This window comes from Rhinoraja longicauda, chromosome 15 (genome assembly GCF_053455715.1).
Source record: "Rhinoraja longicauda isolate Sanriku21f chromosome 15, sRhiLon1.1, whole genome shotgun sequence".
Classification (NCBI taxonomy): Eukaryota; Metazoa; Chordata; class Chondrichthyes; order Rajiformes; family Arhynchobatidae; genus Rhinoraja; species Rhinoraja longicauda.
In genome coordinates, this window is record NC_135967.1 from 29336959 (window position 1) to 29350873 (window position 13915).

At 39.1% G+C, this 13915-nt stretch overlaps 1 protein-coding gene and 1 non-coding gene across 2 annotated transcripts; one reads left to right on the plus strand and one right to left on the minus strand.

Annotated features, from left to right (window-relative positions):
- The first annotated feature begins 390 nt into the window (after window positions 1-390).
- LOC144600761 (U2 spliceosomal RNA) lies at window positions 391-579 on the plus strand. The gene has a single exon (XR_013548185.1). It is a non-coding gene; the product is annotated as a U2 spliceosomal RNA (small nuclear RNA).
- A 5300-nt stretch (window positions 580-5879) lies between these two features.
- On the minus strand, window positions 5880-12265 carry LOC144600388 (lectin-like). The gene is made up of 5 exons (XM_078411972.1): window positions 12205-12265; window positions 9488-9624; window positions 7780-7920; window positions 7566-7671; window positions 5880-5953 (listed from the first exon to the last, which is right to left on the minus strand). Exons 1-5 carry the CDS (start codon window positions 12263-12265, stop codon window positions 5880-5882), a joined length of 519 nt encoding a protein of 172 aa, XP_078268098.1.
- Window positions 12266-13915: the final 1650 nt, after the last annotated feature.

The following is a 13915-nucleotide window of genomic DNA, read 5'->3' on the forward strand; positions in this document are numbered from 1 at the left end:
AATGAATGAATGAATAAGTGCTGAGAGCAGAGTGTTAGCAGTGGGAAACTGGTTGGATCCAAATCTTGACCCAAAATGCCAACTGCACATTTTTCACTACAGATACTTGCTAATCTGCTGAATTCTTCCTTTTATTGTTCCAGATTCAAGCAGCTGCAATCTCATGTGCCTCAGTTTAAGTCCTTCTTGAATACTATCATGTCAGCAGCTTATTCAAATTTAAAGTTTTTTTAGATACCGCATGGAAACTGGCCCTTTGGCCCACCGAGTCCATTCCAACCAACGATCCCCGCACATTAACACTATTCTACACACGAGATCATTTACATTTATACCAAGCCAATTAACCTACAAACCTGTACACCTTTAGAGTGTGGGAGGAAACCGAAGATCACACCATGCCTTTTGGCTAAGATCAAGTGTAGTATCTGTTCTTATCAGTTTAATAACTGATACGTCCCTTATCTATGGACCATATATTATATTTATTTTTGGAACAGGGAAATGGAATAGGTGCTTTTTTAAAATGTTGGCAGTGAAAATCTAATATTACACATTTCATTGGGTCTGCAGCTTCGAAATATGAACAATATTAGCAATGGTGTTATTATCCGGAGAATGTATTATTGTCATATATGTTTCAAATGTGCAAGGTCAGAAATTCATCGATGCAATGTTCAAAGGCAGAATCACGGAATTTTCCATTTGTTTTTAGGTGTCGTCTAGTTATTGCGATCATCTCTTCACTTTAGGGTGAGATCTTTTGTGTTCTCTAGTATGTTTTTTCAGGTGCCAAATCCACCCAAACAATATCAATTGTGAGGTAATACTTTAAATATGTCAATGCCAAGGTTTTCAACTGCATTAGTTGGAAAGACAGCTGTTGTTCACTTGCAGAAGAACCGGTTTTTTTAGTTAGAGACTCAATAGCAATGTTATTCCAAGGGCCAAGCATACTAACAGTCGGACAGCTGCTCTCCTCTCTCCACACTCACAGCTTACTCTGTACCTTACTCATGTGGAAAACTGAACTTTCCTTGGAAATTCAAACACATTGTTGCCCCCTAAAACAGACAGATATTGCCCTGTGTCTCAACCTAATGCTTCTTGATTGGTTGATCTGCAGCCAGATTTGCAGCTGATTAAAAAGAAGAGGGAAAGCAAATAGTGATGGAGGTGCAAAGCCTGCAAAGGGATATGGATAGGTTAAACAAATTGGAAAAAAGTGGCTGATGGAATATATGGGTAAATGGAAAGTTATCAACTTTGATAGAGCACAAAGGCATAGTTACACTTCAGAATGTTACTTCAAAGAGGGATCTGTGTGTTCTCCATGAAGAAAATAAAGTTAGCATGTAGGTATGGCATGAAGGCAAGTTGAATGTTGGCTTTCCTCTCAAAGTTTAACAATAAATCTTGCTGAAATTATATAGTAACGCTACACCTAGAATACAATGTACAGTTTTATTCTTACTGCTTATGGAGGGATTAGCTTTGTATTGGCAGCAGCTCAGAGAATAGTCACTAGTGTGATTCTTCAGATGAAGAATCTGACTGAAGAAGGGTCTCGACCCGAAATGTCACCCATTCCTTCTCTCCAGAGATGCTGCCTGTCCCGCTGAGTTACTCCAGCATTTTGTGACTTATACAGCTGCTAAGACTTTAAGGACCTGCAAATGAGGTCTCTTTAAATTTTGAAGGTCTTTAAAAATTCATGGGTACTGGAAGTTGCTGGAAAATACCAGCATTTATTGTCCATCCATAATCACTCCCAAATCGTGGAGGCAACTAAAGTCATCATGAATTCAAACAGAGATTTTCAGCAATGATTGCTTTTTTTTGAAACTGTGTAGATTTATATGGTAGAGTTCAATAACATTACCTTATGATTGTGCAATCCTCCCAAAACAATGTTTGGGGGACATTTTAATTCTGAGAGTTGGCACACAGAGGTCTCTAGGTTGTGTCCTTATTTAAATTGCAATCACATTGGACAAAAGGAAATACATGTTCAAAGGAATAACAAAGGAAAACAAAAAACCTCTCTTAAAACCACAAACCATTTCGACATTAAATTGTTCAGCTAGAAACATCATGAATCTTCAGATAACATACGTTTACTGTGAACTGACAGAGGACAAACTGATCTGGTTTATACTACAGGAATGAGGGACCAGTTTGATTTTTCCTCTCAGCATAAATCCTTTACGAACCAACCCTCAGTACACTACTTGGTTTTTTTTTGTTTCAACATTACTTTCAGAAAGTAATCTTTAAACAGCAAGTGAAAGTATCTCATTGCAAAAAGCAAAAAGTTTTAAATGTTATCATCTATTAGAGAGCCTTATCAAAGCATCTTCAAATGAGTCATTATTTTCAATGGAAAGAAAACACTGGCCAAATGCTACCCTAGAACCTGGTAAAAAAATATAAAAAGTTTGAGTTTTTAATTGTTGCAGAAAATCAGAGATGAAACAAGCATTCAAGTAAACCGGAACCCAAGATAAAATGAAACAAGTCAATGTTAATTGAGTGTTATTCAAACATAAATTTAGGAACATTACAGGTTTACCTTCCTCCTGATGATAAGCTGTGAAGATGACAATTCCCTGGAAAGTCCAACGCAAAGTGAGGAAGGCTTAATTATTTACAGTGAAAGACTAAATGTCTATTCTCGAAATTTGTTTGGTCAAAATATTAAACCCCAGCTCTTCCCCTCCTCAGCAGATTATATAGTTTATTAAGGCCGCGGAAGTCAGTAAAATGAAGGCTATCTTCTCCATTGAGCCCCTTACGCCACACTCAAGTTATATTTATATTATCATCATCTGCAAATCTTTCTTATCAATGTGGTGCTAATTAACTTTCGAACTACAGCAAGGTTATGGTCCTAACCGGTGATTTTGGGAAAGAGTTTGGGTTGAGCACTGGGTCAGGTTACACAGTAACTTGATATTACAGTGACACCTGCTGGGAATAAAAAGATGAAACAACAGAGTTTGTTTTGAATACCACCACAGGGTGCCCCTGCTTTACGGCAGTTTGAGTTACAAAAATTCACCTTTGTAGAATTCACAAATCACTTCCCAAAACTTAAGATACAGAATAATATTCGCCCTCACAGAATTTGTGTGATAAAGGTAAATAAATCAACACAAAATGTATTTTTGTCAACTTGTGTTTCTTGCACAGATGATGTTCGTATTTTATGGAAAATCACAATACGGACTGAATCCAATCCCCTGCAATACGGGGATCGCCTATTTAGCAACTAGCACTGAAAACAATTGCTGCACGCTAATTAGTACCACTCAATATACGTGATACTGGGTACTTAATTTGTGGCCTCAATTATCATACAAATCCAGATTAAAAAGGTTTGATTTTCCTCAGGTGGATAGCAATCAGTAACCTCTCAATTCCCTTAATATTACCACCCGCTCTAGGATATTGATTAACAGGGATATCCTGCTGAGTTCTTCCAGCAGTTTATCTTTTCACTACTTGTAGCATTGATCCTTGGTTTTAACAAATCATTTCCATTGAAGACGGAAAAAAGTGGGGTGTTGAAGCCACTGAAAATCTGCAGCCAGAGTAATCTGGGTAGTTTAGAAGTGCCCAAGCAACAGCCAGTAGAGTTCAAAGATGCTTAGACGTATCTACAGTCTAAATAAGTGCCCCGACCCGAAATGTCACCTATTCATGTTCTCCAGGAATGCTTCCTAATGTTGCCAACTTTCTAACTCCCAAATAAGGGACAAAAGGTGACGTCACCGCCCACGCCACATGTGACCTCACCCAGCCAGCGGCCACGTGCTCCCCCTCCACCAATGACGGCTGCCCAGGCTGGGAGGTGGGTTGCTATGCAACCTCTGTTAGGTGAGCACATTCGGCCCCGCTCCCCGAACACACTCCGTTAGCTTACACTGTCCGGGCCTACAGCGGCCCCCGGGCCTACTTCGGGACAAATAAATTTAGCCCAATATACGGGGTGTCCCGGCTAATACAGGACATTTGGCAACCCTAATGCTGCCTGACCCTCTGAGTTACTCCAGCACATTGTGTCATTTTTTGTATACTGGCATCTGCAATTCCTTGTTTCAACAGAAATATTGTTGGTTGAATCTAGGGCTGGAGAACACCAATCCCAGGATACTAGTTTTAAGTGAAGGAAAAAACTGCAGATGCTGGTTAAACAGCATCTGCAGTTTTTTTCCTACTACATACTATCTTTGTCCCACCTCCTCCCCTGACATCAGTCTGAAGAAGGGTCTTGTCCCGAAACATCACCCATTCCTTCTCTCCCCAGATGCTGTCTGACCCGCTGAGTTACTCCAGCATTTTGAGTCTGCCTACTAGTTTTAAGTCTTTGGTGCAGCCTCCATCGGCTTGGGATGCACAATTACAGGGAATGGAGGGATATGGATTATGTGTAGGCAGTTGAGAGTTGGTCTTGGAATTATGTTTGGCACAGGGACTGTTCCTGTGCTGTGCTATGCTCTATGCACAAATGACGTGGCCTCCTCAAGCTGCAATTCCTTTGGGAACATCTTCCTGAGGTGGAGTTGAAGGCTTCAAAGCAAAGTAAACCAGTTCTTCCCATACATGGAAATGTAAGAAAGATAGCAATCCAATCCAGTTGCCTTCCCCAACTTCCCAATTGGCTTCCCACAATCCAAACATATTACAAGAAGGGTCTCGACCCAAAACGTCACCCATTCCTTCTTTCCAGAGATGCTGTCTGACCCACTGAGTTACTCCAGCTTTTTGTGCCTATCTTCGGTTTAAACCAGCATCTGCAGTTCCTTCCTACACATATCACAACTCATTTTGTTCAAGATGGCCGCGCCGTTGTGTTTGGCTGCCTGCCACTGTATGTTTCTTTTTTTTTTCCTAATCAGATGTGCAGCACTTTGGTCAACGTGGGTTGTTTTTAAATGTGCTATACAAATAAAATTGACTTGACTTGACTTGACTCCCTGTTTCCCCACGCTATTGTCCACCAATACTAACCAAAGCCTCTACCCAGTCAATCTCCCATTAACTCTTGAAACTTCTCTAAAGATCTAAAATCTCAATAGTCACCATGTCACACTCACGTCTCTGTGAACTATGGCCTGACTGATTCTACCTACAAGTTCCCCAACAAGTGAGATGTCAAGAGGAAAATCCGCCTATGCTTGTTTAATAAGCAAACAGAATGCCTTGGGCCTCCTTCACAATAATATCTATGAAATTGAGTTCAAAAGGTTCATCATGAGGAAGCAATACTTAGAGAACATAGTCAAATGAAACAGACATTTGAAACATATAGTTGCTAAAGTTGACGTACGGCATTAACTGCCATAGTGTTTTATTTTGTTCCAAGTTTTCTATTTAAAAAAATTTTTTTTTATATCAGTCAGAACAATAACCCATACAATCATTTAAATTTCTAGTGCAAAAATAGGGTGCAGGATACAAATGTAAAACTGAATAAGCTTTGCTGATATTCACCTAAACAGAGACATGGTACCATTTTACTTCCCCATTTTTCTTTTATGTGAGAACAAGCAGACTCTAGACCTGAATCCAAGCATTATTCAACTTGGATTATTAAACCATGGTAATGGAGTTTCGAATCTGTAATGACAGTCTTCTCTTTTTATTGAGCAAATGCCACAGACCACTATTTCCAGCCCAGCTACAGACTGAGCTTTTCATGTGAGCACTATTCTTTTTGGATGCAACAAACTTGATGTAATGAGCCTCTTGGCATTTTAAACAAAGAGCCGAAAGAAAATAATAGGTTAAAAAGGAGAGTGGATTCTAATCAGGAAGTTATAGCTATTTTTTGGAAACATGAGGATCCACAGATTTCACCACACTGACTGGTGCTGCTACTGTACATGGATCATGCAGATGAACGGATATTTGCTGATGTTGCATTCCTCATCGCTCCAAAAGCCAGAATCTGAAATAGAAGAATTCCAGCAGAGAGACAGAATTACATTTCCAATACATTCATTTTAAGAACATGAGCAGATTGTCCTCTTGACCTTGTTCCACCATGAACTAGTTCAATGTCAACTGTCTCAAGGAGCTGAATCACTTGCTGTGCATTACTTTGAAATGTTCCTAACCTGTCCACTGAAAATAAAACAAGTGGCACAGTGACGCAGCAGTAGAGTTGCTGCCTTGCAGCACCAGAGACCTGGGTTTGATTCTGACTACGGGTGATGTCGGAACGGAGTTTGTACATTCTCCCTGTGACTGTGTGGGTTTTCTCTGGGAGCTTTGGTTTCTTTCCACACTCCAAAGGCATGCAGGTTTGTATATTAATTGGCTTCGGTAAGTTGTAAAAACATTGTCCCGAGTGTGCGAGTGTACGGGGTGATCGCTAGTTGGCACAGATTCAGTGGGCTGAAGGGTCTGTTCCCGCACTGTATCTCCAAAGTCTAAACATTAAATCATGTGATATCTAGATTAGATTTGGGCACCTGGGGGTTTACACAAAAACAATCTGTAGTTGTACAACCTTATCCTGTATGAATCACACCTTTTGAAACAGGAGAGCAAACAAAAGATAAAATATCATAATAATTTTCTACAAGTTGGTGTGAAGGGTCAATAGAAACTCCCATATCCCATATTTCCTTAAGATATAGAATACACCTGTAATCTATTCTTCCTCAGAAACCATTAACCTCCCTCTTCTTCTCCATCTTTGGGATATGGATGGTAACCAGGGAAACCAAGAAAACCCTATTCACTCAAAGAACCTGAAAACTCCACACTGACAGCACCAGAGGTCATGATGGAACTCCTACCTGCTTAGCCATATTGTAGCCTTTTAAAGTGTTTGGCAACCGGGAATTAAAGTGTTTGGCAACCGGGAGATCAGGTAGGTCACTGAACACCTTCGCTCAGTTCGCCTGGACCTACCTGATCTCCCAGTTGTCAAAAACTTTAATTCCCCTTCCCATTCCCACAATGAACTTTCTGTCCTAGGCCTCCTCCATTGTCAGAGTGAGGCCAAATGCAAATTGGAGGAACAGCATCTCATATTTCGCTTGAGCAGCTTACAACCCAGTGGTATGAAATTCGATTTCTCCAACTTCAAGTAATCCCTGCATTCCCTCTCTCTCCATCCCTCCTCCACCCAAGTCGTACCAGCTTCAAAGTCGTCTTGTTGAGTCTTATTATCGAGGCTCGTTCTCACCTATCAAACAGCTAACCATGTCCTGTTTCCTTTATCATCGTCACTTTTTTGCACATCTTTCATTCATGTGTTCTATATCTTTCGACATCACTGTCTATATATCTCTCATTTCCCTTTCTCCTGACTCTCTGTCTGAAGAAGGGACTCAAAACATCACCTATTCCTTTCCTCCAGAGATGCTGTCAGACCCGCTGAGTTACTCCAGCTTTTTGTGTCTACCTTCTTTTTATGAAAATGGCACCCCACTGCTTTTATATGAGCATACTATTCTGATTACAGGTACCCACAGGCGTGGCATTTTAATTGTCCACATGGGCTGGCAGTAAGTTACTGTACTACTCTACTTTACAAAGAGACAACTTACCTTGAATGAGTGCCATGGTGTTGCAATATAAGCCAACCAAAGGTTTTCCTGCAAGCCAGTTTTGATAATCCCATCTGGATCCATCAGTCCAAAACATGTTACCATCCTATAACAGAGTAATGAAGCGAGATAATATAATTTGAAGACATTTCTCAGAATTAAAAAAAACCATAAATGTATAATTGAATTTTGTGCAACAGTGAGTTGTATTCACCTGGTGGTTATCAGAGCTACCAATCCAAACTCTCTGATATGGGCTACTCTCCTTTTGAATTAATTGCAAGACAAAATCATTATTTTCCTTGCTATGTATTGAAGCAAGGTGACCACCATGGACAAGGTTTTGACAGTACACCTGACAAAGAAAAGACATTCAATATTATATGACACTTCTGAGGAAATTTCACTTGTCAGCAGTTTATTTGGAAGCCATTCTAGTGTAAGCCGTTCAACAAAGTCCCCCGATGATTGGGAAGTTTTCAACTATTACAAATATTGGAAGCAATGAAGTAAGTTGTAGACACAAGAAACTACAGATGCTGGAATTGTGAGCAAAACACAAAGGGCTGGAAGAACTCAGCCGGTCAGGCTGCATCTGTGGAGGGAACGGACAGATTTAATTTTGGGTCAGGAGCCCTTTTGTAGACTGCACATATATGTTGGAAGAGATTAGATGGCCAAAAAAGTGGTGTAATGAAGTGTAGGGTAATGGATTTGGCGATGACAAACAAAGAGAGGAAGTACACAATAAATGGCAAGATAGTGCAGAGATTTACAAGAATATTGCCAGGACTTGAGGGCTTGAGTGAAAGGAAGGGGTTGGGCAGACTAGTACTTCATCCCTTGGAGCACAGAAGGCTGATCTTAAAGAGGTGCATAAAATTGTGAAGGGAATAGATCGGGTTAATGCACAGTCTTTTAGCCAGAGTAGGGGAATCAAGAACTAGAAGACATAGGTTTAAGGTGAGAGTGGAAATATTTAATAGGCAACCTGAGGAGCTACTTCTGAGAAGAGGTAGTTGAGGCAGGTAGTATAATGACATTTAAAATAAATTTAACAGGTACGTGGATAGAAAAGGGTTAGAGCGATATGGGTCAAAAGCAAGCAGGTGGGACGGGCGTAGATGTGGCATCTTAGTTGGTTGGGGCAATTTGGGTGGAAGGGCCTGTTTCTGTGCTGCATAACTCTATGGCTCCAAACTAAGAATAGTAGAACAGAACAATCTCAGAAAGCATGTCCACAGACCTCTGAAGATTCACAACAGGTAGACAGAGGGATTGAAAAGGCACATGGGATACTTGTGGTAGTCTTCTGAGGTTGAGAATATGGACACAGGGAAATGATACAGATCTTATACACTAGCTGGGCCTCAATCCACTGTACACAGTTCCAGCCACTGTGCTAGGCAAAATGTGAAAAGACCTGTGGCAGTGAAGAGGAAATGCACAAGACTTGGAGAATTTGGTCAATCGGACAGATTTCCCAGGCTGGGTTACTTTCTTGGAACTAAAGGAGCTGCAGGAGGAGATTTAATTGATGTGCATAAAATTATGAGAAATCTAGACTGGATGAACAGAACTATGTATCTCACTTAGCAATGAGGTTTGGAAAAAGAGACAGAGTTTAAAGGGGAAAGCTATAAAGTTCAGGAGTTGGGAATTTTTGCTATCCAGAAAAACGATTTAAAGGGAACATTTTGAGGGACATATGCCAAATGCAGACAAATGGGGCTAGTTTAGATGCGGCATTTTGGTCAGCATAGAGGAGTTGGAATGAAGGGCTTGTTTCCATGCTGTATGACTCTTTGACTCTAGAGCAAAATCATTCAGTGCAACTACCATTTAGAATAACTCCCATGGAGAATTTTCAATCTCCCATGATCAGTAAAGAAATGGTCTAACATTGTGGAATCTTTTCATACCTCAGCTTGGATCCAGTTAATTTCTTCATTGATGAACTGCATACAAGTAAAATTATAACCTGTCCAGCCAGAACGACAAGTTATTGTGCATTGGTCTTGGTAGAGATGAATTGTGTGAACATCAATATGTCTTTGAGCTGGAAAGCAAAGTACATTCTGATATTCCAGAATTCACTAAGCAAAGCTAAATTAGCTAAAGAAATTCTCCGTTTTAAAAACATTTTGAATATTTAACATTTAATATTTTGAATATATATTTTTTAATTTTCTCATGGAATGTGGTGTCATTGGTAAGATCAGAATTTAATGCCAAGGTTTAAGTCTCTCTTGAAAATTTTAATGATGTTATAATCTGGATTTCTTTTGCCAATGTCCTACTTTGATGGAAGATACAAAGTCTCTGTATTATAGCTGAAGAGAAGCCTCAGTTAAACTAATTGGGGAAGTTATTTATTAGAAAATAAAAAGTAATGCAGATTCTGAAAATTTTGAAATAAAAAAGAATTAATGAAAACATTCAGCAGTCAGATCTAATGCATTAACTGTATTTCTCTTTGCAAAGATGTTGCCTGACCGGCTAAGAAACATAGATGACCTGGGCAATATTTATCCCCTAACCATCAGTATCAAAAGTAAAATTTAGATTACAATGTAATTAAAATGGATTATTGGACTTTGCTGTGGACAAGATAGCAGTCCTTTTTTAAAAAACTAAAACATTCTTGCATAAATAGAATTCTCCTCATGGAAAACCAAAGAACAAAAATCATGATCTTCTGTTGTTTAAAGAATAATTCAATTCTGAGGTAAATTCATCCATTTAATAAATAATTTAAAGTGAAAACCTTCAAGGATAGGTGATGTGCTTGAACATTGGCAACAAGACATGTTATCTCTGACAAAGGTAGCAAAAACTAAATGTGTGAAGCCTCTCGCTGAGTTGAAAGAAACGTTATTGTTTCAAAAGCCATAAGTATACACCAAATGAGTTTGAAATGCTTGGTTGCAGACAAGATGATTGATTTAAACAGATACATTTTTTTTTCTAAGCCTTAATTGATAAATTGGCAAATTGGCTGTTATTTCTCCGTTATTTTTATTTTTCTCCGGCCCTTTCCTAAGGATGTCAGCTTGTGTTGGAGCATGCTTTGATTTGTATTTGCAGCTCTCTGGTATCGTGGCCTATGTAGTCTCCGTGTGTGAGCCTGATCAGGTAGCTAACTCCAATTCGGTCCTCACATGCTATCCTGAGCAAGGCAGCATAGGCAACCTTGCTGACCTAGTCAACCCAGGAGTCGGACATTTCCAGACATTTCTTCGTCCAAATTCCAGGCCAGATGAATTAAAATGTTATTTTGACTTAATTAATTAAGATCTCTTTGAGCTAAAAGCTTTTCATTTGAAGCTTCCTTCCAAGACTGATGTTTTGCTGCAGTTCAAGGAGATTACCTTATTGGGGGTGCCAAACTTATTATCAAGCATGAACGAGTTCATTAGCTAAAGTGCAGGCAGATCAAAATAATTCCTTGATATTTTGGTCAGTGTATAATTAGCATATCAGTCTTTGCACTCTCTGACTAAGACTTCTGATTCAAACAGCTATTAGTTCAATTATTTTATAGGTTGTTCCCCACTTGCATTCATGGAAAAATCCATGAAACAAAGGAAAATGGATAGCTAATGCACTTACAAATGAATCATGCGGTTAACGTTTAATATTTCAAACAAAAATTTCGAATAAAAGATAAAATAATTCAATATAGAATTAAAGACAGAGTTGGGTAAAGGCACATTCACAGATTTGTAACTATGCGATTTTTTTCAGAATAATGGAAATAATGGAAAGCTGGTACAAATGCACTTTAATTAAACATCAGCTTTCTGATTTTGAAACTAATGCAAAATCATTAATGTCCATTTATTGAAATCTGACATTTAATTATTGGATTAATTGTTCATTTTTCTGCTTGGTTGCTAATGCTGAGAGCAGGTGATTGTTTTGCAGCATAAAATCTAGTTCAGCAACTCGAGCCTATTCAAGGTCTGAAATATTAACCTTACGTTACAATCATATACGATGAAAAATATTTTTGGTGAGCGGATTATATACTCAGTACTTAATTATGGATAATTTATTTAAGTGTGGTTTATTTTGGTTCCATTAACTTTTCAAATATCAATGTTAAATCCACATTATATGCAGGTGAATATTATTTAAAATGGGCAATAGAAAAATCTCCAAGCAGGTGGAAAATTTCTGCTAATAATAAAATGATTCAACTTGGTGCCAAAGTACATTGCATCTCGACTGTCACTTCTGGAGCTGCTCTCACTCTTCGTACCAATAGTGGTCGGGATGCCGAGCTATTGATCTTCACGTGTGAATGTCTGAACACACTTTCCATCAATGCAGAAGCAGAAGTCCAACAAGGCTGACAGATTAGTAAGCAAAGAAAACAAGAATTCGGAAAGATCGCCGGTAGGAAAGTGAACCAGGGTCTTACGTCCTGCGCCCTCAAGGTCGGTTGCGGGAGGCGCCCCCAGGCACAAAGGTGGCCGGGCGAGAAGTGGAACATCGGCACGCTGAATGATCCAGGGGTTCACCTGGATCGGGCGCTGCTCCAGAAGACCAAGCGCACGGATCGGACTTTCAAAACTGCGCCAAATCTTGCGACTTTTGAAAGCACATTTTAAATCATTCGAGATACTGCACTAACCTTGAATGTCATTGCAGAGTAATGCCCCAACCAATGAAAATGCATTCAACATGGAAAACATAACTCCCAACCTGCCAGAAATGCAAAACCTTTGGAGTAAAAACCAAACGCTCCAGCTGCACTCTCATTTCCTGGCTGGTTTTGTCCAATTTATAGCTTGATATTTCTATGCACTTTCACAGCTGAGTAAACCTAATGTGCTGAAAAGGATTTTTGTTTAACACAAACATAACTTCCCTGCAAAAGTTTTAATGATCAGTGTTCAATGTGTTTTGTACAACACTAATCTGTACATCACCATATTTTGTTCCCTATGGCTGCAAAGTTAAAGTGATGACCTGCTGCTGTTCATCTGGAAGCTCAACAAAGGGAACCTGTAAACAGTAATGATATGCCTTTAATCATCCATTTCATTAATCTCAATCAACCGAACCACTATCTCTGCATGACTGCCTATAATGAAATATCCAGCGGACCACTCTGTATGATTTTGGGGATTTCAAAAAATTAATAAAATGTCATGTGAAGAGTATAATTGCTGTCATGTGAAGAGTTTAATTACAGCCAGTTCTGGTGACATCAAATATGTTGTGGCGAGTGGATTTTAACTGTGGACAATGAACACACGTCAATGTAAAACCGCCTTCTTGTCAGAGTCACTAAAATGGAACACAATTTTGGATTCCAGTTTCTGTTAATGTAAAATGTAAAACTAATGGAATATTTGCAACGTTTCTTTGATTTAGAAGAAGAATGAAACTATGATTGATTTTATGGAAAATCTTGACGTGTAGCTTTGAGGTTGAAACAAAATGTAAATGCCTGAATTATTTCTAAACAGGTCTTGGTTATCAGGGGAAATTTAATGGCCTGAGTACTTTTTTATCTTTTAGGGGAAACTACAGGGGAGGACACCATTTCACCGCAAGTGTTTGCATGGGTTTTTCTTTCAACTACGGGCATTAACCTTGATCCTGACCATGGCAGAGGCAGAATTTTGTTTGGTTTAATTTACAATATCAACAGATCCTCCTGAATTTATAAATTATCCATTCGCCTGGGTTTTTTTATAAGCAAGTTGTTAACACTAAACAATTAATTTCCACATTTTCTCCCCCCCCCCCCCCCATGGGAACCATAGAAAAACAGAACAGCAAAGCTTATAAATGTTACCACAGTAGGTGGTTCACCAATTTCAATTATGATTGACGAATGTCAGCAGCATCATAAACATGTATTTGAAGACAAAAGGATAACACTAAACGATCCTGTATGGGTATTGGATGCTCCATCAACAATTTGGGTGGCACAGTGGTGCAACTTCTCCCATTAGAGAAGAGATATAGGTGTGAAAACACACTACTACTGTAGATTCAGGGATAGTTTCTTCCCAGCTGTTATCAGGCAACTGAACCATCCTAGTAACATCTAGAGAGCGGTCCTGCGCAACTATCTACCTCATTGGAGACCCTCGGGCTATCCTTAATTGGACTTTACTAGACTTTATCTTGCACTAAATGTTATTCCCTCTATCATGTATCTGTATACCATGGATGGCTCAATTGTAATCATGTATTGTCTTTCCGCTGACTGGTTAGCACGCAACAAAAGCTTTTTACTGTACCTCGGTAGACATGATAATAAATAAACTAAACTTAAGTTGATCCTTTAACAAAATAGGTTTCAATGTGTTGTAACTTGGCTTTTAACC

Excerpts from the sequence above, each read along its gene's own strand:
- LOC144600388 (XM_078411972.1), bottom strand. The coding sequence starts at position 12,265 with ATGTTTTCCATGTTGAATGCATTTTCATTGGTTGGGGCATTACTCTGC. Across the intron at positions 7,672-7,779 it reads GTAGCTCTGATAACCACCAG|GATGGTAACATGTTTTGGAC; the intron begins GTGAATACAACT and ends ACTCTGTTATAG. Across the intron at positions 5,954-7,565 it reads CACCATGGCACTCATTCAAG|ATTCTGGCTTTTGGAGCGAT; the intron begins GTAAGTTGTCTC and ends CTTCTATTTCAG.